General features: G+C 36.9%; 1 protein-coding gene across 1 annotated transcript in view; it reads right to left on the bottom strand.

Moving 5' to 3' along the window:
* Nucleotides 1-13,580, bottom strand: part of LOC116628251 (butyrophilin subfamily 1 member A1-like) — a 29,002-nt gene extending 15,422 nt beyond the window's left edge. Inside the window, exons 1-2 of the mRNA XM_032398467.1 lie at nucleotides 13,502-13,580; nucleotides 12,601-12,948 (exon numbers count right to left, since the gene is read on the bottom strand). Of these exons, the coding sequence (XP_032254358.1) occupies nucleotides 12,601-12,948; nucleotides 13,502-13,580 (427 nt within the window). The remainder of the gene's footprint in view (nucleotides 1-12,600; nucleotides 12,949-13,501) is intronic.
* Between the last annotated feature and the right edge of the window lie 467 nt (nucleotides 13,581-14,047).

The following is a 14,047-nucleotide window of genomic DNA, read 5'->3' as shown; positions in this document are numbered from 1 at the left end:
AAAAAAAACAGAAATATGCAGGGGGTAAAGCTATACATCAGGCCATAACAGTGCTGAATGTCAGCAAACAATACAATGTGACAGTTATAGTAATAAATAAACATGAATATTTTCTGAGTTATCAAAAAAAAAAGATGGAGAAAATAAGTCTATAGATATCTTGTCAGAAAAATCAAATGAGAAGTATTAAGTTAAGATAGACCTAACACATGCAAAAATGAAGAAAAACATTACAATTTAAGAAGTTTGGGCAGAGAATAAGATTTAGAAATGGAAACACTATGATATTGTCAAAGAAATGGACAGATAAATCATTATGAACACAGGGAGTATTTATAATTTGCCCTGCTATTTATGAGTTTATGGAAAATATACATTTGTAAATTGGTACAGATTTTCTACATCATTTGCTAATAGTATAGAAATAAGTGATATAATTAGGAACAAATATTTTGAGCATTCTATAAACTCTAATACCAAAATAATACTTACATAGATTAAATATCTAAATGTAAAAAGCAAAAATAAAAAGGAGAGAGGAATGAACTACAACCACATGCACTTAACCACATAGAAAAATCTCACAAACATAATGGTAAGCAAAAAGAAAACCAAAACCAAAACAAAACAAAAAGAACAAAACAAAACAACCACCACCACAACAAAAAAACAGACAAAAGAGTCCATCCACATATGTGAAATTCATAAACAGACAAAAATTAATCTATGAGGTTAGAAATCATAATATAATTACCCTTGAGGAACTCATAACTGAAAGGGAAAAAATGGATTTTCTGGATTCTAATTAAGCTCTTTTTCTTGATTTGGGTGATTTCTCTGGTGTATTCACTTTGTGAATATTTGTTATGTTGTACATTTAAAATCAGTAGTAAATTCTCTGTGTATGTTACATTTCAATATATTTTACAGAAAAGATATTAGGAGAAAGGAAGGTGAAATATTTTTGTGATGTTGGTATAAAGGTGTACATCTAAGAGCACTAAAAAACTAAAAAGACATAAAAGATAATGCTGATGGAGCACTGGGTGTTATTTGCAAACAATGAATCATGGAACACTACATCAAAAACTAATGATGTAATGTATGGTGATTAACATAACATAATAAATAAGTTTAAAAAAAAGATAGATAATGCTGATAGTGCAGACTATGTAATACTTCTAAACCTCTATAACTGAGAGATATATGATTTCACTTATATGTAGAATCTGAAAACAAAACAAATGAACAAACAAAACACCAAAAACAAATTCATAAATACAGAGAACAAACTGGCAGTTGCCAGAGGGGAAGAGAGTGTGGGATGCGAGAAATAGGTAAAGGGGATTAAGAAGTACAAACTTCCATTGGAAAGAAGAAGATGGCAGAGAAGTAGGAGGACCCTAGGCTCGCCTCAACCCATGAACACAACAAGATAACTATCAAATCATCCTAAATGCCCCAGAAATTGACCTGAAGACTGACAGAACAAAATCCATAGCTAAAGGGAGAGAAGAGCCACATAGAAAAATGTAGGAGGTGGAGAGACTTGGTTTAGGGGAGAAAGGGATTGTGGGTGCTGTGACAGGGAGGGAACCATAGTCCTGGAGAAGGGTAAGAGAGAGAGAGGGGCACACAGGGCAACAAACAAAGAGAACATGGCGGAATTTCATTAGTTCTTTCAATCCTATTAATTGAAAGTGACAGAATGGAGAAATATTTATCATGCAATTGGATGTCAAAAGAAAGCCAGACTAGCAATACTTATATTGAACAAACTAGACTTTAAAATAATGACTGTAACAAGAGAAAAAGAAGGGCACTATATCATAATAAAGGGGACAATCCAACCAGATCTAACAATTTTAAATATCTATGCACCCAACAATGGGAGCACTCAAATATATAAAACAATAACCAACATAAAGGAACTAATTGATAATAATACAATAATAGTAGGGGACAGATCATCTAAACAGAAAATCAAGAAGAAAACAATGGCTTTGATTGACACACAGGACCAGATGGACTTTACAGATATATTCAGAACATTCTATTCTAAAACAGCAGAATACACATTCTTTTCAAGTACACACGGAATATTCTCCAGAATAGATCACATATTGGGTCACGAATCAGGCCTCAGCGAATACAAAAAGATTGAAATCATACCATGTAACTTTTATGATCACAATGCTATGACACATGAAGTCAATCACAAGGAAAAAATCAGGAAAGACCACAAATCCATGGAGGTTAAACAACATGCTACTAAACAATGAATGGGTCAACCAGGAAATCAAAGAATAAAAAAATACATGGAAACAAATGAAAATGAAAACACAAAGGTTTAAAACCTTTGGGATGCACAAAAGCAGTACTAAGAGGGAAGTATATAGCAATACAGGCCTACCTCAAGAAGCAAGAAAAATCTCAAATAAACAACCTAAACATACACATTAAGGAGCTAGAAGAAAGAACAATGAATGGAGCCTAAAGACAGTAAAAGGAGGGCAATAATAAAGAATAGAGCAGGGGCGCCTGGTGGCTCAGTGGGGTAAGCGTCCAACTCTTGATTTTGGCTCAGGTCATGATATCAGGGTCATGAGATCAAGCCCTGCATTGGGTGTGGAGCCTGCTTCAGATCCTCTCTCCCCTTTCTCCACATCCTCACCAACAGCTGTTGTTTCTTGTGTTGTTAATTTTAGCCATCCTGACAGATTTAAAATGGTATCTCATCGTGGTTTTGATTTGTATATTCCTGATGATGAGTGATGTTGAGCATCCTTTCGTGTGTCTGTTGGCCATCCGGATGTCTTCTTTGGAAAAGTGTCTATGTCTTCTGCCCATTTCTTAACTGGGTTCTTTGTTTTTTGAGGGTTGAATTTGATAAGTTCTTTGTAGATTTTGAATACTAACCCTTTACCAGAGATGTTGTTTGCAAATATCTTCTCCCATTCTGTAGGCTGCCTTTTAGTTTTGTTGATTTTTTCCTTTGTTGTGCAGTTTTTTATCTTAATGAAGTCCCAAAAGTTCATTTTTGCTTTTGTTTCCCTTGCCTGTGGTGATGTGTCTAATAAGAAGTAGCTTGGCTTGAGGTCAAAGATGTTTCTGCTGTGTTCTCCTCTAGGATTTTCATGGTTTCCTGTCTCACATTTAGGTCTTTCATCCATTTTGAATTTAGTTTTGTGTATGGTGTGAGAAAGTGGTCCAGTTTCATTCTTCTGCATGTTGCTGTCCAGTTTTTCCAACACAATTTGTTGAAGAGACTGTCTTTTTTTTCATTGGCTATTCTTTCCTGCTTTGTCGAAGATTGTTTGACCATATAGTTGTGGGTCCATTTCTGGGTTTTCTATTCTGTTCCATTGATCTATGTGTCTATTTTTAAACCAGTACTATACTGTCTTGATGACTACAGCTTTGTAATAGAGCTTGAAGTCCAGTATAGTGATGCCTTCAGTTTTGTTTTGTTTTCATAATTTTTTATTATTATTATGTTCAGTTAGTCAACATATAGTACATCACTAGTTTTTGATGTAGTGTTCAACGATTCATTAGTTGAGTATAACATCCAGTGCTCATTACCACATGTGCCCTCCTTAATACCCATCACCCGGTTACCCCATCCTCCCCCTAACCTCCCCTCTGTAACCCTCAGTTTGTTTCCTGGAGTCCAGAGTCTCTCATGGTTCATCTCCCCCTCTGATTTCTTCCCATTCAGTTTTCCCTCCCTTCCCCTGTGGTCCTCCATGCTATTCCTTATGTTCCACATATGAGTGAAACCATATGATAATTGTCTTTCTCTGCTTGACTTATTTTACTTAGGATAATCCTCTCCCATTCCATCCATGTCAATGCAAATGGTAAGTATTCATCCTTTCTGATGGCTGAGTAATATTCCATTGTATATATGAACCACATCTTCTTCATCCATTCATCTGTTGAAGGACATCTCGGCTCCTTCCACAGTTTGGCTACTGTGGACATTGCTGCTATGAACATTGGGGTGCAGGTGCCCCTTCTTTTCACTACATCTGTATCTTTGGGGTAAATACCTAGTAGTGCAATCCCTAGGTCATAGGGTAGCTCTATTTTTAACGTCTTGAGGAACCTTCATACTGTTTTCCAGAGTGGCTGTACCAGTTTGCATCCCCACCAACAGTGTAAGAGGGTTCCCTTTTCTCCACACCTCCAACATTTGTTGTTTCTTGTCTTGTTAATTTTTGCCATCCTAACTGGTGTAAGGTGGCAATCTCATTGTGATTTTGATTCGTATTTCCCTATGGCTAGTGATGTTGAACATTTTTTCATGTGTCTGTTAGCCATTTGTATGTCTTCTTTTGAGAAGTGTCTGTTCATATCTTCTGCCCATTTATTGACTGGATTATTTGTTTTTTGGGTATTGAGTTTGAGAAGTTCTTTATAGATCTTGGATACCAGCCCTTTATCTGTAATGTCATTTGCAAATATCTTCTCCCATTCCATGGGTTGCCTCTTAGTTTTGATGACTGTTTCCTTTGCTGTGCAGAAGCTTTTTATCCTGATGAAGTCCCAAAAGTTCATTTTTGCTTTTGTTTCCCTTGCCTTTAGAGATGTGTCCTGAAAGAAGTTGCTGTGGCTGATGTCAAAGAGGTTACTGCCTACAGTCTCCTCTAGGATTTTAATGGATTCCCATCTCACATTGAGGCCTTTCATCCACTTTTGAGTTTATTTTTGTGTGTGGCATAAGAGAATGGTCCAGTTTCATTCTTCTGCATGTGGCTGTCTGATTTTCCCAGCACCATTTATTGAAGAGACTGTCTTTTTTCCATTGGACATTCTTTCCTGCTTTGTCGAAGATTAGTTGACCATAGAGTTGAGGGTCCATTTCTGGGGTGTCTATTCTGTTCCATTGATCTATGTGCCTGTTTTTGTGCCAATACCAAGATGTCTTGATGATCACAGTTTTGTAATATAGCTTGAAGTCAGGCATTGTGATGCCCCCAGCTTTGGCTTTCTTTTTCAACATTCCCCTGGCTATTCAGGTTTTTTTCTGGTTCCATACAAATTTTAGGATTATTTGTTCCAGTCTGTGAGAAATGTCGATGGTATTTTGATGGGGATGGCATTGAAAATGTAGATTGCTCTGGGCAGCATAGACATTTTCACAATGTTTATTCTTTCAATCCATGAGCATGGAAAGTTTTTCCATCTCTTTGTGTCTTCCTCAATTTCTTTCATAAGTATTCTGTAGTTTCTAGAGTATAGATCCTTTACCTCTTTGGTTAGGTTTATTCCTAGGTATCTTATGGTTTCTGGTGCTATTGTAAATGGAATTGATCCTTAATTTCTCTTTCTTCAGTTACACTGTTAGTGTATAGAAATGCCACTGATTTCTGTGCATTGATTTTGTATCCTGCCACATTGCTGAATTGCTGTATGAGTTCTAGTAATTTGGGGGTGGAGTCTTTTGGGTTTTCCACATAAAGTATCATGTCATCTGTGAAGAGAGAGAGTTTGACTTCTTCTTTGCCAATATGAATACCTTTTATTTCTTTTTGTTATCTGATTGCTGAGGCTAGGACTTCTAGTACTATGTTGAACAATAATGGTGAGTGGACATCCCTGTGCTGTTCCTGACCTTAAAGGAAAACTCTCAGTTTTTCCCCATTGAGAATGATATTCACTGTGGGCTTTTCATAGATGGTTTTTATAATATTGAGGTATATTCCCTCTGTCCTATACTTTGAAGAGTTTTAATCAGGACAGGATGCTGTATTTTGTCAAATGATTTTTCTGCATCAATTGGGAGAATCATATGGTTCTTGTCTTTTCTTTTATTAATGTGCTCTATCACATTAAATCAATCAATTCAGATTGATTTCTGAATTGAACCACCCCTGCAACCCAGGAATAAATCCTTGGTCGTGGTGAATAATCATTTTTATGTACTGTTGGATCTGATTGGCTAGTATTTTGGTGAGAATTTTTGCATCCATGTTCATCAGGGATATTGGTCTGTACTCCTTTTTAGTGGGTTCTTTGTCTGGTTTTGGGATCAGTGTAATGTGGCCTCATACAATGAGTTTGGAAGTTTTCCTTCTATTTCTATTTTTTGGAAAAGTTTCAGAAGAATAGATATTAATTCTTTAAATATTTGGTAGAATTCTCCTGGGAAGCCATCCGGCCCAAGACTTTTGTTTGTTGGGAGATTTTATATTACTGACTCAATTTCTTTGCTGGTTGTTTGTCTGTTCAAATTTTCTATTTAATCCTGTTTCAGTTTTGGTAGTTTGTAAGTTTCTAGGAAGTGGTCCGTTTCTTCCAGATTGCCCGTTTAGTTGGCACATAATTTTTCATAGTATTTTCTAATATTTCTTTGGTGTTGGTTGTGATCTCTCCTCTTTCATTCATGACTTTATCTCTTTGGGTCCTTTCTCTTTTCTTTTTGATAAGTCTGGATAGAAGTTTATCAATTTTATTAAGTCTTTTGAAGAAGCAGCTCTTAGTTTCATTTATCTGTTCTATTCTTTTTTTTCTTTTTGTTTGTGTATATCATTTATTTCTGCTCTAATCTTTATTATTTCCCTTCTTCATCTGGCTTTAGGCTTTATTGCTGTTCCTTTTCTAGCTCCTCTAGGTGTAAGGTTAGATTTTGTATTTGAGAGGTTTTTGCTTCTTGAGGTAGTCCTGTATTGCAATATACCTCCCTCTTAGGACTACCTTTGCTGCATCCCAAAGGTTTTGGACTTCCATGCTTTCCTTTCGTTTACTTCCATTTATTTTTTTTAAATTCTCCTTTAATTTCCTGAATAACATATTCATTCTTTTGCAGGATGTTCTTTAATCTCCATGTAGTTGAGGTCTTTCTAAATTTTTTCTTGTGGTGACTTCCAGTTTCATAGTGTTGTGGTCTGAAAATATGCATGGCATGATCTTGATCTTTTTGTACTTGTTGAGGGCTAATTTGTGACCCAGTATGTGATCTATTCAGGAGGATGTTCCATGTACACTCAAGAAGAATGTATATTCTGCTGTTTTAGGATGACATGTTCTGAATACAACTGTTGAGTCCATCTGGTCCAGTATGTCATTCAAATTCAAAGTCATTGTTTCCTTATGGATATTCTGCTTACATGATCTTTCCATTCCTGTAAATGGAGGTGTTAAAGTCCCCTACTATTATCGTATTATTATCAATGAGTTTCTTTATGTTTGTTATTAATAGATTTATATATTTGGGTGCTCCCAAGCAGGGGCATAAATATTTACAATAGTTAGATCTTCTTGTTGGATAGACTCTGTTATGATATAATGCCCTTCTTCATCTCTTGTTACAGTCTTTGTTTTAAAATCTAGTTTGCCTGATATAAGTATGGCTACTCAGGCTTTCTTTTAATGTCCATTAGTCTGGTAGCTGGTTCTCCATCCCCTCACTTTCAATCTGCAGGTGTCTTTAGGTCTAAAATGAGTCTCATGTAAGCAGCATGTAGATGGATCTTGTTTTTTTTATCCATTCTGATACCCTATGTATTTTGATTGGCACACTTAGTCCATTTATATTCAGAGTGATTATTGAAAGATGTGAATTTAGTGTCATTGTGTAACCTGTAGAATTAATGTTTCTAGTGATGTTGTCTGGTCCTTTCTATTCTTTGTTGCTTTTTTTTTTTTTTCTCCAGAGCCCCCTCTTAAAATTTGTTGCAAGGCTGATTTAGTGGTCATGAACTCCTTTAGTTTTTGTTTGTCTGGAAAACTCTTTATCTCTCCTATTCTGAATGACAGCCTTGCTAGATAAAGAAATCTTGGTTGCATATTTTTCCCATTCAGTACATTGAATATTTCCTTCTACTCTTTTCTGGCCTGCCACGTCTCTGTGGCGAGATCAGCTGCTAACCTCATCTACCTTCTGTGGTAGGTTAAGGACCTGTTTTCCCTTGCTGCTTTCAGAATTTTTTCTTTGTCTGTGTATTTTGTGAATTTGACTATGATATGCATTGGTAATGGCCAGCTTTTGTTGAATTTAATGGGTGTTCTCTGTGCTTCTTGGATTTTGATGTCTGTGTCTTTCCCCAGATTAGGCAAGTTTTGAGCTATAATTTGTTCGAATAAACCTCCTGCCCTTTTATATCTCTCTTCATCTTCTGGGACTCCTATGATACAAATGTTATTATGCTTTACTAAGTCACTTGTTCCCTAAGTCTACCTTGATGGTCCATTACCTTTCTTTCCTTCTTCTTTTCAGCTTCACTACTTTCCATAATTTTATCTCCTATATCACCCATTTGAACCTCTGCTCTATCCTTGTTTTTATGGCCTCCATTTATGCATCTTGGTTATAGCAGTTTTAATTTCAGCCTGACTAGATTTTAGTTCTTTTATCTCTGTAGTAAGGGATTCTCTAGTTTCTTCTGTGATTTTTTTGAGCCTGGCTAGTATCCTTATAATTGTTTTAAATTCTAGTTCAGACACCTTACTTATATCTGTATTAATTAAATCCCTGGCTGTGAGTTCTGCCTCATGTTCTTTCTTTTGGGATGAATTCCTTTGTCTCATCATTTTGTTGAGAAAAGAAAAGAAGAAAGGAAAAAGAAAACCATCAACAAAAAACAAAAATCAAAGAAAAAGAAAAACACACACACAAAAACAAGAAAAACGGAAATAAAAAACAAGAAAACCAAACCAAACCAAAACAAAACAAAACTAGATCCTGGGTGTTTTTTTGGTCTGCTTGTTAAAAGAATCTAGGTCCCAAAATAAACAATAATAATAATGATAATAATAATGTAAAATACATTAAAATAAAATGAAGGTAAACTATATATAAAAATTAAAAGTAAAAAATAATAAAAAAAAGAAATTGGAAAATATAAGAAAATAAGTGAAAAAATAATAATTTTAAAATAAAGAATAAAAGTAAAACAGAAGCTAGATCCTATTTCCCCTAGAGCTGAAACTTTGCAGCAGTCTATGATCAATAAACTTGGTGTGAACTCGTTATTTGTGCTGGTCTTCTGAGGGAGGGACCAGCTGTGCTGATTCTCAGGCTGGCTTGTTTAAGTAGAAATGCATCTCCAGGGCACAAGGAGGGCGGGGCTTGGTGTATGCAGCTCCAGCCTCCAATAGGTGGCGCTATTTTGCCCCCTGAAAGCTTTCAGCACTGTTGGGCAGATGAAAATGGCTGTGCCCTGCTCTCTAGCCTCAGAGCTGAAAGTTGGGACCCCTACACTTCAGTGAGCCTTCACAGAAGAGCAGTCAATCACCCTATTTGTGTCCCCAGTTTTCCTCTGAACCCTACATTCACCCTGCCTGTGTTTAAGCCTTTTTATCTCAGGTGCACCTCAGAGTTTCCAAAATCTAAATTTCAGGGACTCCCACGACAGGGACACACGCTGTTTCTGTGGGGAGGTTTTCACTAGGCTTGCTGGCCCATCCCAGGAAAGCAGTCAGACAACCACCTGGTGGTTTGCAGTTTATAGCAGAAAGCTGGCACCAGGACCTGCGGCTCTCTGCTGGATTCCCAGCTCCTATGCCTGGGAACAGCACAGCATCTTGGTGCCATACATTCTTCCTATGACCCAGGGGATCCTCAGACCACCCTGTCACTCCTGGGATTCTGCCCCTCTTCACCACCTGGGCACCTTTAAGCCAGGCAAGCCCCCCATGGTAGTGAACCAAATTGTGGAAGAAGCCCAAGTATCCATCAAACTGATAAATCGATAAAGAAGTGGTATATATATATATGTATATATGTATATATGTGTGTGTGTGTATATGATGGAATGTTATTCATCCATAAAAAATAACAAAATCTTGCCACTTGCAATGACATGGGTGGACCTAGAGAGTATAATGCTAAGCAAAATAAGTCAGTCAGAGAAAGAAAAATACCATATGATTTCACTCACATGTGGAATTTAAGAAACAAAACAAAGGGGCAAAGTGAAAAAAAGAGAGAGAGGGAGAGAGTGACAAATCAAGAAACAGACTCTTAATTATGGAGAACAACCTGATGGTTACCAGAGGGGATGGGGATAGGGAATGGGTTAAACAGGTGATGGGGATTAAGGAGTACACTTGTGATGAGCATTGAGTGATGTATGGAATTGTTGAGTCACTACATTGTCCACCTGAAACTAATATTACACTGTATGTAAACTACCTGGAATTAAAATAAAAACTTAAAAAAATAAATTAAGCAACTCTATATGAATGAATAAAAAGAGAAAAAGAAATATAATTTTCAGTGCCATCAAAAGTATAAATAAATGCTGTTAAGAGTATAAACTGGAACAATTATTAGACTGTCAGAGTGACAAGGTAATTATGGTTATCTTGAAACTGGAATTATTAAAGTAGAAGATAAAAGAATTAGAAGATAAGTTGTAAACTTAATTGTTGGAGAAGTTTATCTTATATCAGCTTATATTGCTGCATAGAGTTTATGTGCAAATATATGTATTTCATTATTTTTGCCATAATATTAAATTGAAAATTGTCAATGTTCATTAGAAAGTTAATTTTGACATAAATTATGGAATTTCTAGATAATGAAGATATTTGTAGTCATTAAAGAATACAATTTTTTGTAACCTGTCTCACATAATGTAAAGAAGAAAAAGGCAAGTTATAGAAAAAAAATTGTGAGATTTTAAATAATATTAGTATGTGTATTTGGAGCAGAAAATTACCTGACATTTTAATGTGTTGTTAACTGTGCTGAATTAACTGTTGCTTGAGTTTTCCTCTAAACTTCCCCTCTCTGATTCCAATTGTAATATTTCAGCTTCAGGGATATATGGCTTCAAGTAGGATTGCATGAAAAAGACTCTCTTGCTACATTGTTGAGTGCACAACTTAGTGAAAGTAATTGTGTAATACAGGTGGGAAAAACAATGTCAATGAAGGAAGCCTTGAAAGAGTGACTGGGAGGTTTCCCAAAACCTAACAGATCTTCAGGTGCTTCTTGAAGTGTTGCATCAAAAGTCTTTAATAGGAACACTTGAGTGGCTCAGTCAGTTAATATAGATTCTAGATTCTCAGGTCATGGTCTTAGGTCATGAGACCAAGCTCCATGATGAGCTCGGCACGGGGCTCTGAGCTCAGCAGAGTCTGCTTGAGATTCTCTTTCTCCGTCTGCCCTCCCCCACTCACACTCTCTCTCTGAATAAATAAATAAAATCTTTTTTAAAAAAGTCTTTGGGGTGCCTGTGTGGCTCAGATGGTTAAGCATCTGCCTTTGGGTCAGGTCATGATCCCAGGGTCCTGGAATCGAGCCCCGTGTCGGGCTCCTGGCTCAGAGGGGAGCCTGCTTCTCCCTCTCCCTCTGCCTGCTTCTCCCCCTGCTTATGGTCTCTCTCTCTGTATCTCTGTGTCTCAAATGAATAAATAAAATCTTAAAAAAAAAAGTGAAAATTAAAAAAAGTCTTTAATAATATCTGTGACTTAATCTTTGGAGTCAAGGGGAGAGATGTAACAAAACCTGGGATGATGAGCATCCTAGTACTAACCAGTGAGGGCCCAAGACTGGAGCTGCATCCTGAATGCTTTGGGCCACATAGGACCTTTGCATAATTATTACTCAAGGGAAAGAGGGACAGAAGCTCCAGTAAGAACTAAGATAAAACTTCACACTAGCCTGGTTGGCTGAGGGCTCAAAGATACAATTTTGTTTTTAAATGAGTTAACATAAACATTTAAAGATTAGTTTAGGAACAGAGATTAAGGTCTGCTATATAAATATATATTACTATAATTATATATTATATTATATTATATTATGTATTTTATTACATTATTATATATAATTATTGATATCTTTATATAAATATATAAAAAAGAGATAACTGAAAGAACTGAAAGAACAATCTGGTATTGATAGTTACTTTGGAGGAGAAAAAGGAATACTGAAGGGAAAGGAAGGATTATCAATTTATATTTTATATTGTTCTGAATTGTTTGAGTTTGATACAATGAGTTATAATTTTATTATAATTAAAAATGAAACAGCACTGATGATGATAAAACTTACAGTGGCCAATTCAACATTCTGTGGACCAACCTCAGTGCATCCCAGCTTTTCACACTGGCCCCTCTCCTCAGGAAGTTTTATTCCCTGCTTCACTTAGTCACTGCACATTGATTATTTTCTGGCCTCAATCCTGTGATGACAACTTTTATTCCTTGCAATACCAGTCCATCCTGTCACAACCCCCACAGTCACTTCCTCCAAACAGTGCATTCAAGACTTGACCACTGACATTCCCAGCTGAGCCTCTGTCCATCACAGGAGCCAACTGGGATTCTGATCTCTGCCAGTAATGGTACATTTTGGTAAACATGGTGCCTTCCTTCAAAATGTGTGAGGAGACACATACCAGGGAAATAAATGATCTATTTGTATGGTAGATATTTACGGAAGTCATTGAATTTTAAAATACAGCACAATATATGTATAAATAGATTAAGAGAATTTCAGGTTAAATCCAGTGTCTAGGATATTGACCAGCTCCAAGAATATCTGCCTTTTTGTCTCTGTTCTGTTCATCATCCTCCCCTGAAATCAAATGCAGAACACTTACATTCCCATGGAGTGATCTATATCCTCAGATAATTACTCACCGATCACCTTCAGCTCCAAAGTGGCTTCTTCAAAGTCACTGTCTTTTTTAAAAGAACACTTGTACATTCCATTGTCTGAGATCTGGAGACTGTAGATTCTCACAGCTACTCTTCCCTCCGTGATGTAATCTTTCACCAACTCTGCTCTCCCTTTGAAATCTACCAGCTGTTCTCCCGCCTGCTCCATTCCATCCTTATACACATACACAGCCTCTGAGAACTGGGAGCGGAACCACCTCAGCTCCATGCTCTCCACATTCATGGCTGGGGACACACGACAGGGCAGCACTGTGTCTGTGCCCAGCATGGCCACAATTGGCTCTGAGGGGCTGATAACCAAGAATGAATCTGTGGAATAGAGCCACAGGGAAGAGAATATCAGTGACCTGCCCTGGCATTGTGGAACACAGCATCATTATTGGCCCAGGAGAACCCCAGAGACATTCTGTCATTCATACACCAGTTCTCTGCAGCACACATTCAGGCTGAAGATGGCAGTGAACAAGACAAAAAACATCTCTACCCAATCAACAGGGTAATCTCTTGTTAAACAAATGATTTTTTAATTGCAATGGTGATAAATTCTATAAAGAAGGAGGGAAGAGTGCTGGGAAATCATGAAATCAGAGCTTTTAATTAGGTCTTGGCCATCAGAAAATGCATTCTTCATGAAGAAGAGACCTGAATGAATCAGAAAAAAATTAGTGAAATAATTGCATCTGATTCTTCTCTCTAATCATATAATGACTTATTTGCCCTCATATATGCGCAGATAAATCATTATATCAAAATAAAGGATTTAGAATTAACCCAGGTATATACTGAGTAGTGATGGAGTAATTTAATCCTTCTGTTCAGAGAATAAGAGAATCTAAGAATATAAAATACAAAATATTGTTACCTGAGCCCCACATGGACACCTGGAGAAGTAGGATAGAGAAAAGGTCTCTTAGCAGAGAGAAGTCCAGGGAACCCACCATCTTTCTCAGAGCAGACAACAGTATGACACGTAGTAAGGTCCTGAAAATAGCTGGAGTAAAGACAAAAATGGAATCCATAAGGTAAAAATAATCATAGCTAAGGCAGTTCACAGTGATTCTAAGAAATGGCCTCCAGAAGCTCTCCAACAACTGTAGTGTGTCTCTCTCGGGGAACATCAAGGAAGCCTTTAACACTCACAAAAAAGACTTTTCGTTTCCCTTTTCCAAGCAAACAGTCTTCATCTCAACAACCATGGTCTACAGTGATAAATCTGTCCACAATCTCTCTAAACTCTTCTCTTACTCAAGAACATCTTGTCCAATGGACAAAGAGACAGAGAGGAGACGATGGGCACCCACAGAAAGAGATGGCTTTAGCACAAACACTAATTTGGCCTCAATGAATTCCACCCCCTCCCCACATTCCTATATGATAGAGGGGCATGTATAACTTGGCCTGTCCCCTG

The sequence above is a fragment of the Phoca vitulina genome, unplaced genomic scaffold (assembly GCF_004348235.1).
Source record: "Phoca vitulina isolate PV1807 unplaced genomic scaffold, GSC_HSeal_1.0 scaffold116, whole genome shotgun sequence".
Taxonomy (NCBI): domain Eukaryota; kingdom Metazoa; phylum Chordata; class Mammalia; order Carnivora; family Phocidae; genus Phoca; species Phoca vitulina.
This window is presented reverse-complemented; position numbering and strand designations above follow the sequence as displayed.